General features: G+C 44.8%; 1 protein-coding gene across 2 annotated transcripts in view; it reads left to right on the forward strand.

The window, feature by feature from the left end:
* Window positions 1–27,087, forward strand: part of LOC136667951 (WD repeat-containing protein 7) — a 222,170-nt gene that overhangs the window by 75,936 nt on the left and 119,147 nt on the right. Inside the window, exons 15-19 of one of the 2 annotated variants that reach the window (XM_066645141.1) lie at window positions 742–975; window positions 2,561–3,057; window positions 7,932–8,017; window positions 20,723–20,800; window positions 25,306–25,424. In XM_066645141.1, the coding sequence (XP_066501238.1) occupies window positions 742–975; window positions 2,561–3,057; window positions 7,932–8,017; window positions 20,723–20,800; window positions 25,306–25,424 (1,014 nt within the window). The remainder of the gene's footprint in view (window positions 1–741; window positions 976–2,560; window positions 3,058–7,931; window positions 8,018–20,722; window positions 20,801–25,305; window positions 25,425–27,087) is intronic. The other variant, XM_066645142.1, reaches the window with a different exon arrangement.

Here is a 27,087-nt window from a genome sequence, read left to right on the forward strand (position 1 = left end):
GTGAAACAAGAACACCCAGTCAGTTTTCTGTGTCTGAAAACATGGGATAAAATAAATCGTTCTGCTCAACTGCAGGGACTTTAGTATGGCCCCGCCCCCTCGTCTGAGTCTGTCCAATCACAGCGCTGGACCCGTGTTTATGTGAGAGCGCAAAGACGAGGTTAAACTCAGCAAAACAGACACAACGAGCGCGGAGAAATAAGAGCACTGAGTAAAAACGGAGAAGAAAGAGAACAGAGTGAAAACGGCTAAAAATCAAAGCTTCTGCTCCTCGCTCCTCACTGCTGTGCGCTCGGGGTCGGGGTGAACAGCGAGCGGCTCATTATCATTTAAAGGAACAGGTGCTGAAAGCGGGCGTTCTGAACAGGGCTGTTTACACAGGGGGAGAACACTGCTGTGGGGCTCGTGGGGTTTGGACCGAAGCAGGTCACAGACGTTTCATTTAAATATGAAATAGATACTCTATGCCGAGGATGGAATAGAGGGGTACACAGAAAGAAAAAAATGATGGAGCACCATCCAATACATTTGGGACGAGTTCGAGTTGTGTTTGTGATCCAGAACTGATCGTCCAACATCAGCATCTGACCTTACTAAGGCTCTCGCCACAGAATGCAACCAAATCCTCACAACAATGCCCCAGTGTCTGGTGTATGCACTCCAGCGAAGAGTAGAGAAGCTAAAAAGGCAGTCACTGCTCTCCAGTGTGCTTTAGTTTGAATGTTCTCTTTCTCTTTGTAGGGGAACTTGCCCAAATACTCCCACAATGCCCTGGTGGTGCAGGCGATGAAGACGAACCTGACGGATCCAGACATGCACGTCCTGTTCTTCGACGTGGAGGCTGTAATCATCCAGCTGCTGACGGAGGAGGCACAGCGTCCGAATCCCACGCTCATTTCTCCAGAGACGCTCCAGAAAGCCCCCGGGGGGGCGGAAAAGGGCGGATCCTTCCTCGCCAATAAGATCTTCAAACAGGTCAGTGAGGTTTGATCAGAGGGAATTTCAAATAGGATTTTAAGCAGCTAAAGCAATTGATTTCTCAGTGATGGGGTTAGTAGAAATGTTCAGCTCAGGGCTCCAACAAGATGTTTGATCAATTCAATATTTAAAATATTTAAAACAGCAGGAAAACCAAGTGAATTAAACACGTTTGCCTCTTTGAAGAACCCACTCACCTTTTGTAGTGAAATCTGTTTGCAAGTTAGAGGATGGGAGCTAGTTTTTTTGAGTAGAAATGGCTAAAACAAGAGCAGTTAAATGAGAACTATACAAAAACAACTATAATACGAATCGAGAAATAAGAGAAGTGGAGAAACCCGGCGAAACCAAGTGTGGAGAAGTAAGAAAACTGAGCCAAAATGGCTAAAGTTAAAGCAGAGAAATAAACGAACTTAGCAGAAACGGCTAGACACAAACCTGAGATAAAAAAGAGGCAATTAAAATCAATGAAAACTGGTGTGGAGAACTAAGAGAGCTCATCTATTATGACATGAGAATTAAGAGAAATGAGCAAACGCAGAGAAAACAAGAGCAGAGAAATAATGGTACTTTTCCACTGCATTGGGCCAGCTCTACTCAACTTGGCTCTGCACAGATCCCCCACGAAATGGAGCTAGTAACGTCGCAAAACCCTGTCTCTGACGGGAACCGTGGGCTTTGAAAACCACAACATTTGTGGCGGTAAAGTTAGGCGCTGTTTACTCACCGTTTTAACACTTCGAGGTAAAATCACGAGCTGCCGCTGTGAGTCCGATTTATTTATAAATGTGAATGCTGCTATAACTTAAGAGATTTAACAAGCAGTGGTTTGTGCTGGATTTAAATGAGCTCTGCGCTTCCTGGTGGTTGCCTTGGCTTTGGCCAATCAGTGCGCTGCAGGGTGTACACCTCACCATTTAGTACCTACTCAGCACGGTTAGAACCTGAAGTGAGCTGGGACTTGAAACGGGTTCCAGGGACCAGGACCAGATTTGGCCAGTGGAAAAGTAAGAGTGGAGTCATGTAGGTTCCATGCAGTGGAAAAGCAGCCTAAGAGAGAGTCAAATGAGAGCTCCTGTGCCACGCTTGTCTCAGGTCCTTGGTCAGGAGTGAGCTATGTGTGCTGCTTTTTCTCGTTTAAAAGAACATGAGCAGAAGCCGTTTGCTCTGACCCGGGCTGTTTAGATGGGGCGAAAGACATGGGGAAAATCGAAAAATCAAAGAAGGTCACAGTTGTTTCATTAACGCCCCAGAACTGTGTTCATTTTTGGGAAATGGGAGAGAACCAGTCCTCTTTTAAACCAGAGAAACCAGAGTGAACCTGCTCTGCTTCTGTCCTGATACATGTAGGGTTCCTGCACACGTCTGTGCATAATTTCTGTTTATCTTTTCAGTAATATTTAAGAGTAAATAATAAAATGTGCTCAAGCCACAGTTTATTAAATGATATGTATATGTAAATATCACCACAGCAGTCATACATTACAATGAGGACTATGTCCTCTGTGGGGAATCTGCACATGTTTTTGCCCACTGTCCTGTTACCTACACCCTCTGTGCCCCCCCCCCCCCCCCGTCTCAGGTGAAAGAGACCATCAAAGAGAACATTAAGGAGCACCTGCTGGACGAAGACGATGAGGAGGAAGAGGAGATGAGACGCAGAGAGGAGAAGTCTAAGTCTCTGAGTCTGCTGGAGTATAATCTGACCATGGACACGGCCAAGCTCTTCATGTCCTGTCTGCACGCCTGGGGTCTGAACGGTACTCTGGACGAGGTGTGCCTGAGCCGCCTGGGCATGCTCAGACCTCACACTCCCATCTCCTTTGGCTTGATCTCCCGCGGGGGGCACATGTCCCTCATGCTGCCTACCTTTAAAGACTCCCTGCTGAGGCAGCTGGCCCGGGGCATCGCAGAGGGCAGGAAACTCTCCGTCTCCGAGGTTGTGGGCAAAGGAACGTATGGAGTTTCCCGAGCCGTCACCACTCAGCATCTGCTCTCGGTCATTTCTCTGGCTAACACACTGATGGGAATGACCAATGCCACGTTTGTGGGCGAGCACATGAAGAAAGCACCAGCCAGGTGGGTGTATAATATGTTATACAAATAATAATATGATAATCTATATATATATGCCCATGGCCAATACAGACAGTGTACTACCTTTAATAAACTGCCCTTTATCACACGGCATCAAGCACTGACTGTTCTCCAAGTTCATGGAAATGGGATGGAATAGATCTTTGTAGAGTGAAAACGGCTAAAAACCAGAGCTTCTGCTCCTCGCTCCTCGCTCCTCACTGCTGTGCGCTCGGGGTCGGGGTGAACAGTGAGCGGCTCATTATCATTTAAAGGAACAGGTGCTGAAAGCGGGCGTTCTGAACAGGGGCTGTTTACACAGGGGGAGAACACTGCTGTGGGGCTCGTGGGGTTTGGACCAAAGCAGGTCACAGACGTTTCATTAAGAAACAGAACTATGTTCCACTGTGGAGAAGAGGGAGAAAAACACCTCAAAACAACAACATCAACTCCTCAGAGCAGTGTTCCAATATCTAGTGTAAAAAACCTTCTGATGAAAGCAGAGGCTTTTACTGCAGCAAAAAGGAACAAACTCACTTGACTTCAGAGGAAATATTTAATGTGCAGATGTTAGACACGTAGTGGACCGTCCTAATGAACAGACAGCGCTACATGAGTGAAGATGTATTGATTCCAGATATAAATTATGTGGAATACATGCAGCGCAGGCATTACGCAACGAACACAGAGGAACTGGATCTGTTGTTTGTGAAGTGTAAGTTTGAGGCTTGACTGACAAGCCCACTGTAGGAGTCCTCAAACTTCACGCCTATAAGTGAAGCACTGTAAATCTCACTGTATAGACTGCGTATAAGTTTGAAAGACATTTTGTTTTATTCTGAGTTAAGCATTACTCTAAAACCTGGCGTGTAGCGGTCAGACTCAGCGTGGTCAGCCCAGCATCACCGATTTCATCACACAGACCAAGTCTGCAACCCTCCAAAACAAACCCGACAAAGAAAACAACCTTCAAACAGCAGGCAGACACCAGTCAGACAGCTCAATATTTAGGTGTGTGTGTGTGTGTGAGAGTGAAAGAGAGAGCGAGCGAGAGAGAGAGAGAGACAAACTCAATCTGATGTTTTGTATTGTTTACCTATATGACCTTCATGAGGCAGGGGGACCTTCAGGCCTCTCCAGTTGCAGCATTCAGAGCGAGATTAGCAGGGAGATGGCAGCTGGATGTAAATAGTCTCTGGTATGTGTTCGAGGTATGGGCCACTACTGGCCGATGAATCCCAGGGTTGAGTTTACCATTCTGGGCATGATCTCCCATCGGTGTTGGACTGAGGTGGCTGTTGTCGAGCTGCTGCCCATGGCTCCAGGTGTTTGTTTGTCTTTCACAGGGTGCTCATGATGGGTTTCAGGCTCCAGAGAATAAATACAGGTTAGAAACTCAGTGTGGATCTCTGCAGACGACACCACAGGAGCGGGACTCATGAGGGTCTCGCTCAATGGCCCGGGATGATGCGCTTGTACAAAATAAGTGATGCAGACATGCTGTTGAAAAGCCTGTTCAGATTGTTGATGTAGTGCAGATGTAGTACTCTGTGAGCAAAGAATGTCTAACTTTATTTGGATAGTATGAAATCATCTACATGGAAATGTAAGAAAATAATTTAAAAGATCGACACAGGTTTAAGCTAATGGAGGTTTGGGCGCAGAGTAGTGTTTACTGAATCACGTATCTTCACCATCAGATCAAACATGCTTTTAATGCAAGTTGATGTAACATCGCCACACAAGGCCTAACATCAATGTTGTCAGAGCCTGAGGAAGACAAGTGGCTCTTGACTGGCAGCTGGAAGCCGACTTTGGGAAGGAGTTGAAGGTCCTGCAACACATTGCGAGGACATCCCTCAGGTCAGACCAGACTCTTCCAAGCAGGTAGTGTGAGTGGAGTTTACTGTCCTCTGGAAAGACCATATGGAAGAAGCCCATGAGTGAAAGAAGGCAGCATATCTAGAGCTCACAGACGACTGCAGAAAGAATGGGTGGAAATGCCACAGTGAGCCCATTGAGGTTGGCTGTAGGGGCTTAGCTGGGCAGGTTCAGCCTCAGCCACTTATCCTACTGGGAATTATGACACTTTCCACTGCATGGAATTAACACGACTTGGTTTGGCTATTTTGCTTTTCCACTGGCCAAATCTGGATCTGGTCTTTGAACTGGATTCTTGTTTAGTCCCTGCTCGCTTACGGTTCCAGTTGAGCTGAGTCGGTACTTAATGGTGAGGTGTAAACCTGAACTGTCAATCACCACAAAATGCAGCGCTCCAGCACAAACTCGTCGCTTGTAAATCTCTGAAGTTACAGCAGCTTTGACATCAGTTTTTATCTGATTCACAGCAGCAGCTCGTAACAATCCCCCCCGGGGTTTTAAACATTTGCTCAAATGCTCCTTGGGTCGGTGGCTGATGAAAATCTCCAGCGAAAGCTCAACATGCGACGAGGAAAACTGACCTGTGAGAACTGGGCAGCGGAGCTGTGGTTCAGACCAAAAAACAACACTACTCCAAAACACAAGGAGTTAACAGCGCCTGACTTCATCTCTGCCGTTGTTGTGGTTTTCAAAGCCTGTGGTTCCCATAAGACACCGGGTTCCTTGTCCATTTTCAGGGGGAGCTGTGCTAGAAGAAAGCAACCAGCTAGAAATGAGTTGAGCTGAGCTGATCCCGACTGATGCAGTGGAAAAGCACCAATTGCAGAAAGAATAGGAGTTGCAGGGGAAAAGGAACGCCAGCAGATGCATCATTGGTGCAGCTGAGAAGGCATCTAGGAGGCTGTGGTTCAAAAACGGTGATCCATGGCGTGTCACGCTGCTTGGACACAAGTCGGGGACTGATCGGCCGTGGCTGGGTTGCCCTGGTGAGCAACTGTTACCGAAGCAAGGAAGGTGTGGCCCATTTTTTAAAATTTTCTAATTTAAAGCTCTCCCAAGCGCTGCTGCCCCTCCTCTGGGCTGTGTGGAGAGGCTGTAGATTATCTTTTTTTTTTCTCCCTGCTGGAGGTGTATCTCTGCGCTGGAGAACGACCTTAAACTGCACTTAACTCTGAGCTGCTGCTCATATTTCAGCTCCCTTCTTCATGCTCCTCTCTTTTATGGCTCTGCTTTGTTTTCCGCTCCTGATCAGGGGCTGAAGTCAAGCCGAGGTCCGGCCTTCTCTTTTCTTCCCTTTCTCTCAGTAACAGCTGATTTCAAGGCCTTGTCAATATCCCTCATAAACTCGACCGGGCAGGAATACAAATCATCCTCCGCTCTCGTAAAAATACTCCTTTATGTCTGTTAATGGAGGCTCTGGGTCTTAACTGCAGAGCTCTGCTGCCGAGAGAGAATCACTGCCTCTCGATCACTTCTATTGATCATTAAGGAGCTTTTGGTTTTTAAACCATGGCCGAACATGGGCCAGTGTAAAAACCACAAGATGTTTCCTAAAAGATGTATGGGAATAGTATAATTCCCAGCAGGTTCTTTTCTCACTGCTTCTTCTCTCTCTCTCTCTCCTCTGCCGCTCTTCTCCGCTCCATTCTCGGTGCGATTGAGACAAGAGACTGTGAGAAAGAAGCCTCCATTTCTCTCTGTCTCGCTTTTCTCACTGCTTCTCCTCTCTTCTCACCTGCTCTGCTCCACTCTGGGTGATCGAGAAAAGGAGATTTTCTCACTCATTCTTTTTCTCACAGTCTCTCCTCTTTTCTCGCTTCTTCTCCTCTACTGCTCCACTCCACTCCGAGTGATGGAGAAAAGAGGAGGAAAGGAGGTTCTTTTCTCACTGTCTCTTCTTTTTTCTCACTTCTCCTTGTCCACTCCGCTCTGGGTGATGGAGAAAAGAGGAGAAAGGGTGATTCGTTGGCTGAAGGCAAACAAAAGACCTCATCTCTAAAGGATCACTCAGACCAGGAGAATCCTGCAGTGTGTGTGTGTGTGATGCCTAGCTTTACGCCTGCTTGAAAAGATCGCACTGCACAGTGATCACAAAGAAAATCTTTCCTTTACTTTCCTGCCCCCCGCTCCCCCCGTGGCTCTCCGTGCTCTTTTTTGCCTCTCTCTGTTTTGTTTGTTTCATCGTTGTCTGTAGAGTTTTAGAGGCACTGTGTTTTCGTTTCCAAGTTGTGCAGCTTTTTAGACCACAATCTTTGTGGCTCTGTTGACACAGCAAATATATTAAAGACGACAGACTCCTCTCGACATAAGCCCGCTTTCAGCACCTGTTCCTTTAAATGATAATGAGCCGCTCGCTGTTCACCCCGACCCCGAGCGCACAGCAGTGAGGAGCGAGGAGCAGAAGCTCTGGTTTTTAGCCGTTTTCACTCTGTTCTCTTTCTCCTCCGTTTTTACTCAGTGCTCTTATTTCTCCGCGCTCGTTGTGTCTGTTTTGCTGAGTTTAACCTCGTCTTTGCGCTCTCACATAAACACGGGTCCAGTGCTGTGATTGGACAGACTCAGACGAGGGGGCGGGGCCATTCTAAAGTCTCTGCACTTGACGTCAGAAGCAGAGCAGAATCAGAGCGACTCGTTTTAACCTGTGTTTACTCACTTATGCAGCACACAGGAAACTGACTTGGGGTGGTACTGGCCTCTTGTTTCACAGTGTGTGGGTTGGTTTTCCTGATTTTCTATATTAAATATTGTAAATGAATTTAAAAATCCATAAATAAATAGTTTTGCTCTTTCAGGTTGAAAGGGGACACAGATTCTCTCCAAAAGAGTGAACGCTCTTCATCCCCCGCTTCAGCCCTAGAATTGGGGTTTTGTCTTGAACGTGTAGTAAAACAAACACAGATATTCACACAGGTTTTGTTGCTGCCAGTCTGTTGAACAGAGGTGTGTGTGTATGTGTGTGTGAGCACTAAATATTTCATTTGGCCTTTGTGTTTCAGGCCTCCAAGACCTGGCACCCCAGAGACCCCCAAAAAGACGCCCCCCCAGGTCTCTAACCCGGCCCTGCAAGGACAGATCAAACAAGGTAACTACAAAGAGGAGTGTCTCTCTCTCTCGCGCTCTCTCTCTCTCATTCTCATTCTGTTCCTCTCGTACTCTCCCTCTCTGGTTAAGTGAGCACCTTCAAAACACACACACACAAAAGAGGCTTAGGGGTGCAACAGGAGTCACAGGGGAACACACACACACACACAGTGGCACCAGACATACTCAGGGGTTAAAGCTGGACAGCGCACGCTGGTGAAATATTTACTGCATCTCATGAAAAACTAGTGATTCCTCAGAAAAACAAAAGTGGAATTTTAAAGCTGTGGGTTGTTTGGTGTGAGCTAGTCTTTGAAGTGTCTGAATTAATAATTCACTCTGTGTGTTAGGCTTTCTGACAAATTGCTCAAGGGTTAAATGATTATTAGATGTGTTACAGTTATTATAATAGTGTACTCCTCGCAGTGTCTTATTATTACGTTTGAGTAGTTTACGCACATTTCCACTACGGGCTCTTTATCATGTTATTCATCAAGGTCAGGGTTTATAAAGTAAACAGTTAATTAAACTCTTAAAATGTTCTATTCTTAAAGGTGATGTTGGTATTTAAAAAAAAAAAAAAAGTGTGTCTGAGTGTGTCTCCTCTCCATGTGCTGCTCTGCAGTCGGTTTGCTCTGGAAACCGCTCTAATGTGTTTACGAAGCCCCAGTGTCTGTAAATGGGTAAAAAAACAAAGTGTCTTGGTCCGGTGCTAGGCTTTCTCTCTCTCTGCTCACGGCAGAGAAACGCCATCTGGAGGTTTTTAGACAACGGAGAGACTCCAAACGCTGAAAAGCACCAACCGAGATGAGGATGTTGCTCTATTCCTGCTCCATAGGGGGGTAACACTGACTTATTTTTGCTGTTACAGTTACATTACTTAAGGTGGAACTGACTCTAAATTCAGGAGAGCGCTAACTGCATGAAAGTAAACACAGAGGGAAAGTGCTACAAAACTAAACAGCTAGAGTTACACATGAGTTTCTGTGGGAATTCAAACAGTGAATAAACACAAACAACAGTTGTTTATCTCCTCAAACGCACACCGGTGTTGCCTTTTAAAGGTTTTATTATTATTATTATTATTCACTGTAGAGTCCGAGAAGTCCATCAAATTATATACCACCTATAAAACTCTCATCTTCCTGTTTTAAAAACGGTTAAAATGTTTACGTTTGTGATGCGTTTTCTGTTGGAGAACATGGCCAGGGAGGTGCTTCCATTCTGAGTGATGGTGTTGTCCTTTCCCTTTCTTTACTGAGTTTAACACACTGGGAGGTACAGGGGAAACGGTGTGCTGGTAAATCTGGTATATTAATATTCCTGTTACCGTTAATAATGGACAAGGTATAAACTAATGATCAGAAACGGCTCACAGTGCTGCAGCTGAGCTTCAGCCAGAATTTAGGGTTCAGATTCAGGGAGCGTTATTCAGAGAGAATACACACACACACACACGCATCTGGTCCCCTACACGTGGCCTTAATTTGTTTCCCTGCTGCAGCTCTATTGTCCAAGCACAATAACACCAAGGCGTGTGTTCATTTTTACACACACACACACACACACACACACACACTTCCTGCCTTTCAGGATAAGTGTGACAACGGCTGGAGCCTCACACTGGCCACGTGTCTCCTCTCACTCTCTCTCTCATTCTTTGTTTCTCTCTCTCTGTTTTTGTCTCTCTCGCTGGACAGAAGGCCCACGGCTTTCCCTCTTTCTTCTCTTTCTCTCCTCCTCCATTCGTATGCTAATCACCTCCACCCCCTCCCCTTTCTCAAACTCACAGAACAGTTCAGATTGTTGCGTGTCCAACTTTTCCCGACACGTGCCTGTCCGGTGAATTCTCACGCTGAGCCAGAGACACGCCACCACGCTGCTGTCAGAAAGAAAAGAAGGAGAGAGAGAGTTGGAGAAGTTTTTCTGCTCTTTTATCTGTGCGAGAGCGTGAGAGCGCCGGCGGAGATGTGTTGAGCTTATTGATCCTACTCCGCTCTTTAGGCTTAAAGACATAATGAAAGTTATTCAACGCATGTAGCTTTTTTTTCCTTCCTCTCTTTCGATCTCCCCCTTCCCTCCCCTCTCTCCTTCTCCTCTCCTCTCCCTCTCTTGTCTGTACTCGTTTCCTCTCGTATCGATCGCGATCGGTTTGTGAAAACTGCTCTTAGCTTGTATTATTAAGTGTTTTTAATGGAGTCCTTCTTTAAATCCGAGCCGGATAAAGGCGCCGGAGCGTGTGCCGTCCTTGTTAAACACAGACAAGGGATTTGCTGAGACAAACGTGGACCCTTTTTATATATATTTTTATTTTATCCTCACCGCAGATTCCCCTGTCGACTGCAAAACGAGAGAGAGAGAGAGAGAGAGACAAAAACAGAGAGAGACAAGCAGAGAGAGAGAGAGAGAGAGAGAGACAAGAGAGAGAGAGACAAAAAGAGAGAGAGAGACAAAAACAGAGAGAGAGAGTTTTTGAGTTTTTAAACAAACTTTAATCACTATTTTTTACAAAAAGAAAAAATCAGGAATTAAATTCAGTTCCTTATTTTAAAAGGTCAGAAAAAAATAAAACACCACCCTCTGTGGTGCACAGAGCCCCATCGTAGTCCCATACATTCATAAAACTGTCCAAGTTCTTCATCATTTTATAAAACAAAACATCCACTTTGATTCTGGATTTCACCAACCCTTTAAAAATCAGACAGACATCACTATTCAACCCAGAGTCCAGTTTTTTCTTTCTGCTAAAATAAATGGCATTTTTGGCTTGACCCACAATGAAGTTCAACAACTGACACTTTTTCCTTCTCTTCTGACAGTACTGAAAACCACAGATAAAAACATGAAGATTAAAACATTCACCAACATCATGAAAAAGTGAAGTTAAAACCTTAAATAGGCGTTCAGTCTAAAACACTGTGTAAAACAATGGAACACTGTTTCTCTTAAAGAGCAAAAAGGACACTCAGGGGACACAGTGGGGTTTAAAATGGACACAAACGCATTGACAGCGACAACACCATGTAAAATTCTCCACTGCAGATCCCCAGCTGACTTGGTCAATGGTGGTTTATAGAGTGCCCTCCAGGCAGGCTTCACGTCACTGGCGAGGCCAAAATGAGCTCTCCAGGGCGTATCCACCTGGCCGGTCAGTTCATTCTGATTTAACATTTTCACACACCCTTTATACAACACACGCGCAGAAAGACCGTCAAAACGCAGTTCGTTCAAACCCCCAGAGTTCAGCAGGGGGCTCCCAGAGTCAGGAGCCGGGAGTCTGGGGCTGATCCACAGACAGGGGAAGGGCTCCTCTGTTTCCTGACCTGTTTGTAGACAGTCCCAGTTCTTTAGCAGTCTCTTTTCATCTTCGGTGAGAGCCCGTTGAAACCTGCAGAGCATCTGCAGAGCGACCCTGCAGGACCTCATCCCCAGTCTCTGTGCCAGAGCATCAGGTTTGTCACAGTCCACTCCAGCAGATGTTATTATGTCCTTCACTGTGATCAGACCTGCGCTCCTCATCCTCTCAGACTGTCCATGGTTACTCCCATCGGTCAAGGAGAGTCGAGCCCCGTGGAGAACTGGTTCCTTCAGAAGCCAGTAGACAGAGTTTGCTGGTGTCTGTTTTTCCACCTTGTATAAAGTCCATGTTTTAAAAACACTGCTGTAAAAGAGAGGGAGTCCATAAAAAGACAGTTGATCAGGGTGCACTAAAAAGACGCTCTCCTCCAGGCCCAGTCCACCAGCCTTCCGCAAAACAGCCTTCGCCACGTTCCTCCACAGGGCCTGCGCAGGACCGTATAAAACTTTCTGTAAAAACTGGAGCCTAAAAGTTGCCCTTCTGCTCTCGAGGTGTATGACACCCTGACCCCCCTCGTCTCTAGATAAATACAGGACACTTCTTTTGACCCAGTGGAGTTTATCCCAAATAAAATCAACAATAAAAGCTTGAATCCCCTTTAAAAGGCCTTGTGGAGGTTCCAGGACGGCCAAACGATGCCAGAGGGACGACGCTATTAAATTATTGACTATGAGTGTTCTCCCCCTAAAAGACTTGTTCGGTAAAATCCATTTCCATTTACTCAGTCTGTTCCGTACGTGCTGTAACACACCTTCACAATTTTTTTTTCAGTATTTTGATTTCCTAAGAACACCCCTAAATATTTAAAACCACCCTTGGACCAAACTAGTCCCTCTGGCAAAGCTGGCTCTCCACCGTCCCAGTCCCCCACCAGCAAACCCACACTCTTCCCCCAGTTCACTCTCGCAGAGGAGATCAGAGCAAAGTCCTTAAAAGTGTTGTGTAAAACAGAAATGTCTCTGGCTCCAGTGACTCCTACTACCACATCGTCTGCATACGCAGCTAAATAAAACCGTGGGATGTTCTCAGCCATTACAACTCCACTGAGGTTTCTCCTCACATAGTGGAGCATTGGTTCAATGGCCAGAGCGTACAGCATCCCCGACAATGAACAGCCCTGTCTGACTCCCCTCTGCACGGTGAAAGGGGCACACAAACCACCATTGACCTTCAGTACACTCTCAATGTCCTCGTAAAGCACCTTTATCATGGAAGTAAACCCTGGTGAGAAACCAAAAGCATCACAAGTATTCCACAAATACTTATGCTCCATTCTGTCAAAGGCTTTTTCCTGATCTAAGGAGAGGAGCCCAAAAGGGGGCCCCGACCCAGACACTTCCAAAATGTCTCTAATGAGCGAGATGTTATCATGGATCGATCTGCCAGGGACGCAGTAAGCCTGATCCGTGTGTATGACCTGCCCCATCACCTCCTTTAGGCGATTCGCCAGGACTTTAGAGAGGACTTTATAATCAACGCACAGCAAACTCACAGGCCTCCAGTTTTTAACCTCGCTGAGGTCTCCTTTCTTGGGCAGTAGGGCGAGGACCGCTCTCCTGCAGCTCAACGGCAGTCGTCCTCCGACCAGGCTTTCATTGAGCACAGCCAGCAAATCCCCCCCCCCCACCACGTCCCAGAAAGACTTATAAAACTCAACCGGGAGGCCATCGATGCCCGGAGCCTTCCCTGTTGCCATGCTTTGCAACGCTCTCTGTAGTTCCTGCATGGTTATCACCCGCTCTAGCTCCTCGTTCTGTTCGAGTGATACCTGCGGTAGTCCGTCATAGAACTGCTGTGAGATTAACCTGTCCTCTCTATACTCACTAGAGTACAGCCCTGAAAAAAAGCCCACAGCCCGCCTTCTGATCTCCGCTGGGTCCGTCAGCTCCCGGCCGTCAGCGGAGCGGAGGCAGTGAATGAACCTGCTCTGTCCGTTCTTTTTCTCCAGACTGAAGAAAAACTTCGATGGGGCATCCATCTCAGAAATGTGTTGGAAACGAGATCTGATCAATGCTCCCTGCGCTCTCACCCCCAGCAGATCTGCCAAAGACGTTCTTTTATTGTGAAGTGTCTGGATGTGACCCTGTTCCCCACTGGACTCCACCAAATTCTGAAGAAAAACTATCTCCTTCTCAAGCTCAGTGACAGAGTGTTTGATGCTGTTGGTGACATTGAGAGTGTATTGTTTACAAAACAGCTGGATCTGCACTTTACCGATGTCCCACCACCGCTGCAGAGACTCAAACCTGTCCCTGTCCAACCTCCACGTGTCCCAAAAAAAACTAAAACAAATTTTAAAATGAAGATCATCCACTAGGGTCGTGTTAAAATGCCAGTACGCACTTTTAGACTTGACAGAGTTTATATAAACACTACTGATCACCAGAGAGTGATCAGTGAACCCCACAGGTAAAATACTGCAGTTTTTAAAGACCTGAGACTGGTGTTTAAAACAATAAAACCTGTCTAATCTGGCCAGAGAAATAAACCCCTCCCGAGTGTGTGCCCATGTGTATTGTCGAACCGTGCCATGTTTATTTCTCCACACATCATTCAGATCATGTCTCTCAATCAAATCATTTAAAACACGTCTGGACGCAGGATCAGGTTCAATATGATTCCTGTCTAAAACCGAGGAAGTGCAGTTAAAATCACCCCCTACCACCAGGTAATGATCAGTGTCACACTTTTCTATTGTCTCAGAAAGCTTCGCCAGAAAAGCACACCTCTCCCTCGGCAGCACAGGCGCGTAAACACACACCAGGCGAACCTTCTCAAAACTAGCTGTGATTTTTAAAAAGTGGTCCCTCCACCACTTCCTCGTAAACATAAGACTGCGGTAAAAAACCCTTCGAGAAGAGCACAGCTACTCCAGCAGTGGTGGAACTCCCGTGTCCCATCACCACCGTGCCCCCCCACTCCCTGTGCCAGTCCGCCTCATTCCACCTGTCGCTGTGTGTCTCCTGTATCATAGCAACGTCCACCTGTTTAACCCTCAGCAGCTCAAACAGCGCCGCTCTTTTCCTCACGTCCCTCGCCCCGTTCACATTCAGTGTCGAGATTTTAACGTCACACATTTCTAACAAAAAAGTGGCTAACAACCAACTCAGTGCGAGAGCCACGAGACAGAGCTCAGGTCTTCGTCATCATCGTGTTCTAGTTTCATGCGGACTTTCAACAGTAATTTTTTGAGCCGATGTATCTCGGGCTCCCTATCCCCCCCTCCCCTTCATTTCTCATAAAACCCTTCACAGACTTAATAAACAGCTCTAGATTCGGAAAATAATCTTCAACTTTGACGTTCCGTTTACCTTTGGTGTCATCGAGGAACCTGCACCTGCTCCACGCTGTACACCCCCGCTTTACCCGCCTTCTTCTCGGTCAGAGAGGAGTCCGAGGAGTCGCACTCGTATTCCGAGGCCGAATTCTCGGACTCACTACCTGTCGCCTGTGACTGAGACTGAGACGGAGACGCTGGGGGTTTAGTTGGTTTTGATTTTTTGGCGCGTCTGTTTGACTTAGCCTTGTTTGCCGGCCTCTTAAACACAGGCTCTTTGCCCTTTGTCTCCTCACTCAGCACCTGTTCTCCCACCTCCATTTCAGTCACCTGCTCTGCCCCTACATCCCCCTGTTCCTCAGTGACCTCCTGACTGTCCGCCTGCACCTGATCCCCATTCCCTTCACCCTCATGACCACTATGTCCAACCACCCCATACCACCCCCAACACCTGGCCGAGGCTTAGAGAAAAACCCCTCACCCCTCTGTGCCCAAACAACAAACAAACACACTACAGACAAAAAACTAGTGAAAAAAGAGTTAGAAAACGTAAATAAACCGAAAAAGATCCGGTCGCTCTCACAAACCGCACTCCGCTCACTCAGACGCCCACGCATGCGCAGAGAGAGAGAGAGAGAGAGAGAGAGAGAGAGAGAGAGAAAACAGAGAGAGAGAGAGAGAGAGAGAGAAACAGAGAGAGAGAGAGAGAGAGAAAAACAGAGAGAGAGAGAGAGAGAGAGAAAAACAGAGAGAGAGAGAGACAAAAACAGAGAGAGAGAGAGAGAGAGTGAGAACAGAGAGAGAGAAACAGAGACAGAGAGAGAGAAAAACAGACACAAACAGAGAGAGAGACAAAAACAGAGAGAGTGAGAGACAAAGAGAGAGAGAAACAGAGAGACAAAAGCAGACAGAGACAAAAACAGAGAGTGTGAGAGACAAAGAGAGAAACAGAGAGACAAAAGCAGACAGAGACAAAAACAGAGAGAGTGAGAGACAGAGAGAAAAAAAGCCTCAACATGCTTGGAGGAGAAGACTAAAACCAGATTCTGTTATTAACAGCGGCCCACAGTGACTAACATCGTACTGAGGGAAGATGAAGGGGAGGGATATTTTACCCGTACACACAGAGCAGGGGGACTGCTGTTCTGGTTGATCTCCTCTTTACCAAGCTAACATTTAGGTGATGTGCCTCTTACTTTTAAATTAGGGCTAAAAAGATAGATCACGAGTCAGTAATTAATAATAATATAATAATACTAATACAGTCTGGATGAAGGTTTGTAGTTGTAAAAATGGGTGGAGATTCCCAACATTGTAAAACCTCAAAGGCAAGGGGGAAAGAAGTCTTCATTCGGGATGAAGGAGGCTAAATATTATCACCTTGATGTTAAACTCTGTTCTTTGTGAGGGATGTAAACACTTCTGAGAAAAGAAAAAGGGAGGTAATTTACTCCTTGCTTCAAACTATGAATCAAAACAATCACCTGTAATTCTCTGCTGTGTGTGTGTGTTACAAACGAGTCCTTTCACCTGTTCATGTTGTCTGTAGCCGTGGCCCAGAGACGTGTTGACATCGCACCACCTGACTTTAACCAAAAAACAAAATGGAAGCTACATCCTCATTGTTTATTACACACTAATACTATAACAGAGTACTGTATACTACGCACTAATACTATAACAGCGTACTGTATGCTATGCACTAATACTATAACAGCGTACTGTATACTATGCACTAATACTATAACGGAGTACTGTATACCACACACTAATACTATAACAGAGTACTGTATACTATGCACTAATACTATAACGGAGTACTGTATACCATGCACTAATACTATAACAGCGTACTGTATACTATGCACTAATACTATAACGGAGTACTGTATACTACACACCAATACTATAACAGCGTACTGTATACTACGCGCTAATACTATAGGAGAGTACTGTACACTACATACTAATACTATAGCAGAGTACTGTATGCTACGCACTAATACCATAACGGAGTACTGTAAACTACGCACTAATACCATAACGGAGTACTGTATACTACGCACTAATACTATAAGAGAGTACTGTATACTACGCACTAATACTATAGCAGAGTACTGTATACTACGCACCAACACCATAACGGAGTACTGTATACTATGCACTAATACTATAAGAGAGTACTGTATACTACGCACTAATACTATAGCAGAGTACTGTATACTACGCACTAATGCCATACGGAGTACTGTATACTATGCACTAATACTATAAGAGAGTACTGTATACTACGCACTAATACTATAGCAGAGTACTGTATACTACACACCAATACCATAACGGAGTACTGTATACTATGCACTAATACTATAAGAGAGTACTGTATACTACGCACTAATACTATAGCAGAGTACTGTATACTACGCACTAATACCATAACGGAGTACTGTATACTATGCACTAATACTATAGGAGAGTACTGTATACTACACACTAATACCATAACGGAGTACTGTATACTATGCACTAAAAGGTTAAAAGTATGAGTTTGGCCTGTATTTTACAAATTATTAACGTATTACACCGTCTCATCCTAATAGAGCTGTGTGTACCAAACTGTGTCTCTGACAGAAATAATAACTGCAGCTTTATTGCGCTGCTCTGAAATGGTAGATGTCCCCCATAGAAGAGCGCTGCTTCATTTATTAACATTAATAACTCATTAATGAGCTAACACATCTTACAGAGAATTCCTGTAAATGTCCTGAATCTCGGTTTCTGTTTTGTTTTGGCCCCGGATTTTATTCCGATACGTCACTAGTGCTGATGGGATTTGTAGTTCGTTGTAGTCCTTTGATTGTTCAGCCGCTGCTGGTGATTGAACTTCAGAAAGCTGCCATCCGTGGAGGTCGGAAACAGCCAGACGCCCGACTCCTCTGAAGTCCCCTGCTGTTTTCACTCAGGGGGATGATGTCTGCTGTGAAGATCTGTTTTGTTCTTTACGTTTTTTGGTTTTTGTTTGTTGCAGGTCAGTGCTGTCTGTCTCTCAGAGTTTAGAGGGGAATTCCACTGATTTCCTTCCTCTCCTGATCAGATCGACCCTGTCACTCAGACAGAAACGGTGTCGTACAGAGAGTTGTGGTGTGAAGGGGCTGGTTGTCGAGAACTTGTAGCGGACCCAGTGGTGGTGAATGGAACCAGGCATCTTCACGTCTACAACACATCCACCATTTATTTCCTCTGCTGCACAAGCAGCGACCTCCACCCGTCTGAAGAGCTTTATATGGAGTGATGATGATGGAAAATAGTGGAATGTCTGGGGGAATATGATACTCTTATGGCACTGGTGTTTCAGGTCTAAATAGTGTCTTAGGCATCAGCAGTGTGTTCATAAACATTTAATGTAATACCTTCCTGTGAGGCGCTTTTAGGGGCATTTTCCAGGCAGACGTCTGGTTCCTATCGCCACTGCCGTGAACGTCTCACTGGAATTATGTGCTGTGAATTACTTCTAAATTTTAGATATTAGAGGAGTTCCGTAACACAGACGTGCTGATGACTTCCGGTGAGAATCTAAGGGTGGACTCACACGAGGCAATCTCAAGGTGAAGTGTTGGCTGCATGTTTGGTGAAGTTCACCGGTATTTGCCTCTGTAAAAATCATGTTAAACGTGCAGTACGACTAATGGAAAATCTCTGAGCTGCACAATTGATAAATCTAAAAGGCAAGTGAAAGAGCTGAGAATCACTGTCCACAAAACAACCCCAAAAAGACACACAGAACAGTCATGTACTTTTAATGTTCTCTGAAAATTAGGGGTGGGCGATATGGTCCTGAAATAATATCACGATATTTCAGGGCGTTTTTTGTGATAACAATATTCTTGTCTATAAGCCGCACAGTGAAAAATATATGGTTAAATTCTAGAACATACTATTGCGAAAAATACTGGTTTAAATGATGTTTTAGTATAAACGTAATGGTTTTGAGGGTTCAGTAGACATTTAGTAAACAGTCATTTTGTAAACAACAGTAAGTTATCAAGATTCTGATTTTGTATGAAATAATTTAATTAATAAATTACCACAAAACTGCAAAAAAAAAAAAGTGCTTGCGCTTAAACAGAAAACTTAAACAATTATGTAAAAAAATACTCTTTAAAATTCACAGCAAATAAACAAATGCAAAATAGATGCTAGGTTAGAGTCGGTGTCTGTCGGCTTGGGTTAGAGCTAACGCTGACCATTGAGTTCTCTACGCTGCATTTTCGTCTTTCCGATGAAACTGATTAGTTGTGTTTCTCCCGTTTGTTGTTACTGGCTTCTTGCGTATCTTACGTATTCCAATATACCATATATCTTATAACCACATCACCGCCACACAACGGAAGTTGGCTCCTTTTTTGGAATAAATTATTCAACCACAGACCCGCTTTCAACCGTACTACTTGCTTAAATGACTAATTTATTAACATGAACGATATGTGTAACTTCACAATGTAACTAGATAAACAAGTCTGTGTGTGTGTGTGTGTGTGTGTGTGTGTATATATATATATATATACACATACACACACACACAGTGGAAGTTGTAAGTGGTTACACATCGCTACCTTGAAGACGTGACGACTGGCTGGAGGAGTAACACAGGCACTGGCTGTATGACGGGAGATGGGGGGTGGGGGGAATAACGGAGAGTAGGTGGTGAATGTGGGGAGACGAAACGTAGATACGGTTTAACTTAGCACAAATTTCGATGTCTGCTATTTACACTAATGCTAAATGCTAATCTTAAAAGCTCACTCCAGTCTGGGCGCTGGGAGACTCGCCTATTGGGGTCAGTGGCCATTTCCAGCCGCCGGCTCGGAGGAGGCTCTGTTTCGTTTCTAGAGTCGTGGTTCGTTGGTGGAGGCACTTAACATTTTTTAATTTTTAATCTCAAAAACAAAGCCATAAGTCTTGGTCAGTGGTGAGAACTTGGGGGAAGCCTCAGGAGTCTTAGAGAGCAGAAGTGGCCACGCTCTCTGGTTGGAAAGCCTCTCCTCTGCTCATGGTGCCTAGCTACAATGAGCTGCTGTGGGCTGATGTTACAGATGTGGGCAGTTTGCATTCCCCTACAAGTCAGTGACGTTGTGTGAGCTGCAGTTTGAAAGAAAGCAGTGTCTTGGCTTCACATGTCTCAGATTTGCGAACATAAAGACTCACACTCCACCATTGTGTTTGAACGTTTGTACTTCATTAAACAGTTGTGATGCAAATCCAGTCGTGGAGCAGGGTTTGGGGTGAAATGTTTCAGTGGAGATGAGCGGAACCAGACGTTCATCTCTCAAACCTCATAGGAAACTACTACACAACATGGTTCTGAACTCATTACTGACATCTGAGCCAGACAAGGACACTGTCTTTAATACGAATCAACGAATGTCGCCCTCTTCTGGAGCTTTTCCTAAACATGAGCGAGTATGAGAGTGAGTGAGTTACAAGCCTGTTCCATGAAAACACTCTTCATAGCAGACAGCTACCTGTAGGAGACTGTAGGTCAAGAAAATGTATTTTTCAAACTGTCTCACCATTCCTCCGTCGTCGTCATCATCGTCGTCGTCACTCCATATGAAGCTGCTCAGACGGGTGAAGGTCACTGCTGGTTTTGGAGAGTGAATACAATGCTGTTGTAGACGTGAAGACCCTAGGTTCCATTCACTAAAAAGCACTGAAATCTGAGTTGAGACTGTAATCCGCTGTCGTGGAGTGCAGAAAGACTGAAATCAGTGGAACTCCTCCAGTCAGAAGTTTGCATTTGTCAGGGATTCAAACCCTTCGCTCTGTGTCTTTAATGTTTGTGGGTTCTCTACTTTTTCTTATGTCTGCGTCCTCTTTCTTTTTCTATTATTGTTTTAATCACTAACTGCTTTTTCTCTTGTTCTTCCAACACTGCTGAGGGCTGTTCTTCTCTCTCTCGCTCTCTCTTTTTTCTCTCTCTCTCTCTCTCTCCTCTCTCGCTCATACTTTGTGTTCTCACTTTCTTTTTTTATCTATTCCTTTTTCATGTCTGTTTTCCTCTTCTTTGCAAGCTGCTGCTGCTCAGTCTCCTGGCTCTGGAGCGCCTCATGCTGCCTCCACCTTTCATTCCTCTCCCTCCGTAAATGAAGGTACTCTCCCTAACCCAAAAAAAATGCAAAAAGCTCTCTTTTATTCCCATTGTTTTTCTTTTTCTCTCTATTTGTTTCCTCTTTTCTCTGTGCACTCATCTGCCTCACTCTGCTGTTACACTCTGTGTTTTTTCCGGTGTCAGATAATCGTGTGTGTGTGTGTGTGTGTGTGTGTGTGTGTGTGTGTTGGTTGCAGCCAGAGAGCGAGGCACAACCTGATTTGGGTTTTGTGGAGTAGGCTGAGTATTTGCCACAGATTACAAACTTTAAATCCAGTGGAAAATGTTGCGAGGGCAGGTGTGACAGCTCTCCCCATGATCTTTAGGAACTGTACCACACTCAGGAGTGAGAGGGTTTTAGTACATGAATAAATCATGTGGGAAATCAGTGCAACACAGGGTTAAATGAATCCATTCAGTACAGCTCTGTGTGGTGTTGCTGCTCGACTCCAGGAGCTCAGGATGGATCACTTCTGAGTGAAGGGTTAAAACATGAAATAGCTTTTGTGTAATTTATTAACCTACCCCCGTCAAATAGATGCTTCTGTGCTGTGATGCGATGGACTAAAAGCTACAAAAATGGAGATACATGCTTTTGTTTGGGCGGCGACCACCACATGTATAAATATGCCACACACAGGACGCTGTCGGCTGGATGTTTTTGGTCGGTGGACTGTTCTCAGTCCAGACACTGAGGGGTTTAAAAACTCCAGCAGCACTGCTGTGTCTGATCCACTCTACACCAGCACAACACACACTAACACACCACCACCACGTCAGTGTCACTGCAGCGCTGAGAATGATCCACCACCACATCACACCTGCTCTGTGGGGGTCCTGAGCGCTGAGGAACAGGGGGAGAGAGGGGGGAGCAAAGTATGCAGAGCCACAGGTGGACTGCAGTAGAACTAAGTGCTGCTGTGTGGTCAGTGAAAGGACGGACAGTGAGTGCAGAAACAAGGAGGTGGGTGTGTGTGAATTCCTGTGTTAGTTTGTGCCCTGCTCTCTGCTGCTGATTTTGTGTCATGGTCATATCTGTGTTTTATAGTGTGTGTAGTTTTGCTCCCCACACACACACACACACACCACTGTACATGTTCAGTAAATGTGAGCCATGGTTTCCTCCCTCTTGACTCTAGCAGCAGAAATGAATGTAGAATTGATCCCAGGTCTAACTCTGTTCCTTTGTCGTTTGACGCGGTGAATACGAACCTCTTCACACCACTTTTTTTTTTTCCCCAGAGAAAATAATCAGGTCTCGTTTTGAACCATATTTCTTTCTTTTTCTTTCTCTCTCTTTTTTATTTTAAATTGAATGTTTTCAGCGTGACTCTTTTTTTATCCGATGTTAAAGATCTTTGGTGGAGATTAACTTTGCCTTTGACCAGAAAACTATTTTCCTCCTGGCGTCAGCAGAATGAAAATCCCCATAAAGCCCTCCATCAAAGGCCTGCGCTTGGTTTCTCATTCACAGCAGATACTTCCTCAACTTCTGCACATTTTACAATCTTTTCAACACCTGAATCCAACTAGATTTGTATTTAATCCGTAACCTGCTGATGGCTTTTTATACATTTTTATTTTTGGGAATCCCCAAATTAAATTTGGAGTTATTTTAAGTTTCTATTGGTGCATTGCTCATAAAATTTAAACTAAATTTAAAGATCCATTGCTGCATTGAACCAATCCTTAGAAAATATATTATTTATTATTTCATTCATTCATTCATTCATTCCAGATCCCATGGGATTTTCCTAAACATTGTATAAATAAATACAGGGGGTCCTCGACTTACGACGTTGATCCGTTCCTATGTCGAGTCGTAAACTGATCTTCGGTGTAAGTCGTAACATACGTGCACACGTGAGAGAGAACGACGTAGATAAAATGCTAAAAAGCTAAAATGGCGTACGATGCGACTGGGGTGACGCCGTCCTCCTCGGTCCCGAGCCCCGTAACCGTGTATTCGTCCGCCGCGCACACCAAACACGAAGTTCACATTATGACGTTTACGACGCAAAACCACGTAAGTCCAAACAAGGCTTTATACGGTAAATGGGAGATGTGTCGTAACCCGAGGACCTCCTGTAAATGCTTTCCTCTTCAATAGAAATGAATCTCTAATCTTGGTGTTAGTTTGACACTTCTTGGTTTATGTTTTGTTTTGTTTATTGTTTTAAACTCTATACACACTGACCTTTACAGCCAAATAATTAAAACCACCCCCAGGTTCTGTGAATAACATGAGGATCTGGTTAGTGTTCTCATTTTTTTGCGTTAAATGTTGGAGCCAGGAGAAGTGTTCAGCGTAAAGGTCTGATGCACATTGACCAGAGCGTCTCCAAGACTCGGGGCTTGTGGGGTGTCCCCAGTGGGCGGTGGGTAGTACCTGCCAAAGTGGTCCTAGGAAGCGACATCGACTTCAGCAACTGCTGCCTGATATACCCCCACCCCCAAGACAGGGGGCGCTGTAACCAGATCGTCAGTGTTACTCGCGCTACCAGGCAGTGGTTTTAATCTTGTGGCTTACTAGTGGCTTTCATGATTCCCCTTTCACTGAAGGTAAGTGTTTCTGTGGATCCTCAAAGAAATTGGGAGGAATTTCTTTGCAGTGCGTAGTGCTTTCTTTGCTCAGTCTCCTGAGATGTTCCGCAGTCCCTCATTTTCAAAGCTCTTCCATATATTCCTGATATATGTGAGGCCTTCTCTGTCTGACGTTATTGGTTCAAGACGTTTCTCTCCCTCAGAATTCAGAACTGCTCTGAATGGCTGCCTTGTATCTCCACCTCATCCTCAGCCGTGTTCCCGGTGTTCAGTGACGGGCCGTGCGTTAGACGCGGGGCCGTAGATGTTTCTAGGTGTTCGTGTGACTGTGGGTCTGTGTGTGTGCAAAGTTGCAAAATTCTGCAACTTCACCAGTTTAAACATGGTTTTCTCACTGTGTACAGTCACATTAGTGTTGTTTAAATATCTAAAGGGGAATTCCACCAAAATCTTCAAAAAGTCTTCGTAACTCAGTGGTTGAGATGTAAACACAGTGGGGGTTTTCAGAGAAAAGCGTGGACGACTTTCCAGTTCTTTCCAGTCCTTGAGTCTACAACACGGTCTCTTTACCGTAATTCGGTCGTAAAATAACGATGTTCACAGTAATCGCAAGTCTGTAGCGTTTCACATCAAACCTCTGAGACTTTGTTTACATCTTCACCGCTCAATTATGTAGCAGTTTGAAAATAGAAAGAGTTGAATTCCCTATTCATTTACAGCATTTTCACTTGTACATTGTGTGTGATTATGATCGTGTGTGTGTGTGTTGGGGCTGTGTGATATGACTGCGGTAGGGATTTTAAAACACAAGTGTATACGCTGTACTGTTTTTTGACCAAATCCATTGATGTTTGTTGGGTTGATAGCGATGATTTGATTGGTCCAAACACTCCTCTGTGTCTGTTTTAACTGTCTTTGTCAGCTTCGTTGAGGCTTGTTCCAAAATCTGAATTCAAAAAGCCCAGCTGATGGTCTTTAAAGGTGCAGTGTGTCTGTTTAAGAGGCGTCTCGTTGTGTAAACGCACTTGTAATGTTGGTTCCGTGAAGAGGGACTTTCATGTTTGGAAGGAAATGGAGGCACTGGAGGGTATTCCGTTGGTTCCATCTATGACCTCATGTGTAGTTGCTACAAGACGTACACATTGCACCTTTAATTTGAGGATGTTTTTAATGCATTGAATGAAAAAATGCGCTGTTTGAGGTCGAGGTATTGTAATTGTATCTAAAGCGATTTACAGATTTAAAAATTAATTTTATATTCATGCTTAAATAGTGCCTTTCTAGAGACACAAGGACGCTTTACAATAAACACTGCTCAGAACGGCATTCCGTTCAACACTCGATCCACACACACACACTGGGGAGAAGCGCGCTCTCGACCAGGAACCGCCGTACGTCTGGAGGACTGCATCGGGCGCTAGGGGTTCACCCAGGACAGAGCGCCAATCCATATCTGGGTTCTCGCATACACACTCGTTCACTCACACACCAGGGCAGTTATTACAGAAGCTAGGTCACCTAACCTCCATGTGTTTGGACTGTGGGAGGAAACCCACGCAGACACAGAGAGAACATGGAAACTCCAGCCTGATGGGAATTGAACCCAGGACCCTGGGAAGAGACGGTGCTCACCGCGAGGCCACAGTGTCGCCCCAAAAATGATTTGAATGATTGTGAACTTCAGTGATTTTCCTGAAGTTTTGTACATTTTAGAAATAATTGCTCATTTTAACAGTGGATATAGTCTGCATTCTTTACTGAAGTCATATTTAGTAGTGAGTGCTTTTCACTGGGGAATGTTCACGTGACGGTGTTAGAGACTGCAGTTTCATGATGTGAGGAGTTCATGTTGTATCGCCCAGCCCTACTGTGTGTGTGTGTGTGTGTGTGTGTGTGTGTAAAGGTGTTTAAGTATACAGAAGTGTGTGTATGTTTACAGTCTCTGTGTGTGTGTCTGTTCAGGTTGGAGTCAACTGGCTGCAATGCACTGTGTAATGCTGCCTGATCTTTTGGGGCTCGATAAGTTCCGTCCTCCACTGCTAGAGATGCTCGCTCGCCGCTGGCAGGACCGCTGCCTCGAGGTGTGTTCATACATATTCTCTCTCTCTCTCTCTCTCTCTCATATCTACTGTCATATGCAGTGTTTTATTGTCTGAACATGTTATTGCCAGTGAATATAAGTAACAATTTACCACCAGACAACACACCTCTGCACACTTTAATGCTCAAGTGCTGTTTATGTCCTAAATCTCACTTTAAACGTGGTTCTCTTTAGTTTTATGACGCTTGAAGGAACCTACATAATCTTTTATGACCGCTGTAGTTGGAAGGCAGGGTCGAGGTCTGTCCGGTGTCATGGACCACTTTTGTAGGGGTGGTGTGTCCTAATGCAGTGAAGTCTTACCAAAATGTTCCCTGTGAAAAAGCTGTGTCAGAGTTCATCGTTTGTGTTTTAAAGGCTAAGCAGCACTTAATGGAGCTCCATGAATATTTCACATTATTGTAGTTACTGACAGATATAAGAATGAATTAAAATGAAAATAGCAGCTTAATTTACTTTAAAACTGACAATTTTATTAAATTGACGGAAAAACCCGAGCTCTCTACGGAAATTCTCGAACGCGATCGTGACGTCACTGGTGGACAACAGCTGAACAACGCCGCGGTAAAACACCGTTATGACTGACTGTTATGACAGTATCTAGCTAAATAACCAACATTATTCATGACAATAGCCTAGCAATAAGCTAAACTCAAATGTAGAGGTACCGTTATTCTTGTAAACGTGATCGAAGTCGAACTCGAATTCATCCGACACTATAAACCTCCGTAATGCAGCTACGTAGCCGAGTATAATCTGAGACACCGAGTTTAGCGAGTCAAGCTAACGGTCAAGCTAACGGGGGGGCAACGGTCTTTTAAATTAGTAAGAAATAACATGTTTTCTGACTATCAATAAACACAAGTTAGGAACTCAAACTCCACTGTATTTATTTGTTTGACACTTTCATAGAGCTGCTGCTTAGCCTTTAACGACAAATCAGAGAGGCCCTGAAAAGACGTGGGGAAAAATTTACAGTTTACAGACATTGCTGGATTTTTCCTTCCCCCTTGCTGTGCTCCCTGATGATAATTAAATGAATTTTACACATTAATAAATAAATAAACACGCAAACTTATTTTTATTGTAGAATTGTGTGTGTAATGTTGCTGTAATTAAAACTTCAGTCGCTGGAAATGAGAAGAATTTATTTGTCAATGGATTCGTTATGAGTTTCAGTGACAAACATTGTTTTAATACATTTTATTAGTTTTAGTACATTACACAAAACCCTAAAACATTTTGGTAGACGTACAGGGGTTGGACAATGAAAGTGAAACACCTGGTTTTAGACCACAGTAATGTATTAGTGCGGTGTAGGGCCTCCTTTTGCGGCCGATACAGCGTCAGTTGGTCTTGGGAATGACATACACAAGTCCTGCACAGTGGTCAGAGGGATTTGAAGCCATTCTTCTTGCAGGATAGTGGCCAGGTCTCTACGTGATGCTGGTGGAGGAAAACGTTTCCTGACTCGCTCCTCCAAAACACCCCAAAGTGGCTCAATAATATTTAGATCTGGTGACTGTGCAGGCCATGGGAGATGTTCAACTTCACTTTCATGTTTATCAAACCAGTCTTTCACCAGTCTCGCTGTGTGTATTGGTGCATTGTCGTCCTGATACACGCCACCGCCTTCAGGACAC

Source organism: Hoplias malabaricus, chromosome 15 (genome assembly GCF_029633855.1).
Source record: "Hoplias malabaricus isolate fHopMal1 chromosome 15, fHopMal1.hap1, whole genome shotgun sequence".
Classification (NCBI taxonomy): Eukaryota; Metazoa; Chordata; class Actinopteri; order Characiformes; family Erythrinidae; genus Hoplias; species Hoplias malabaricus.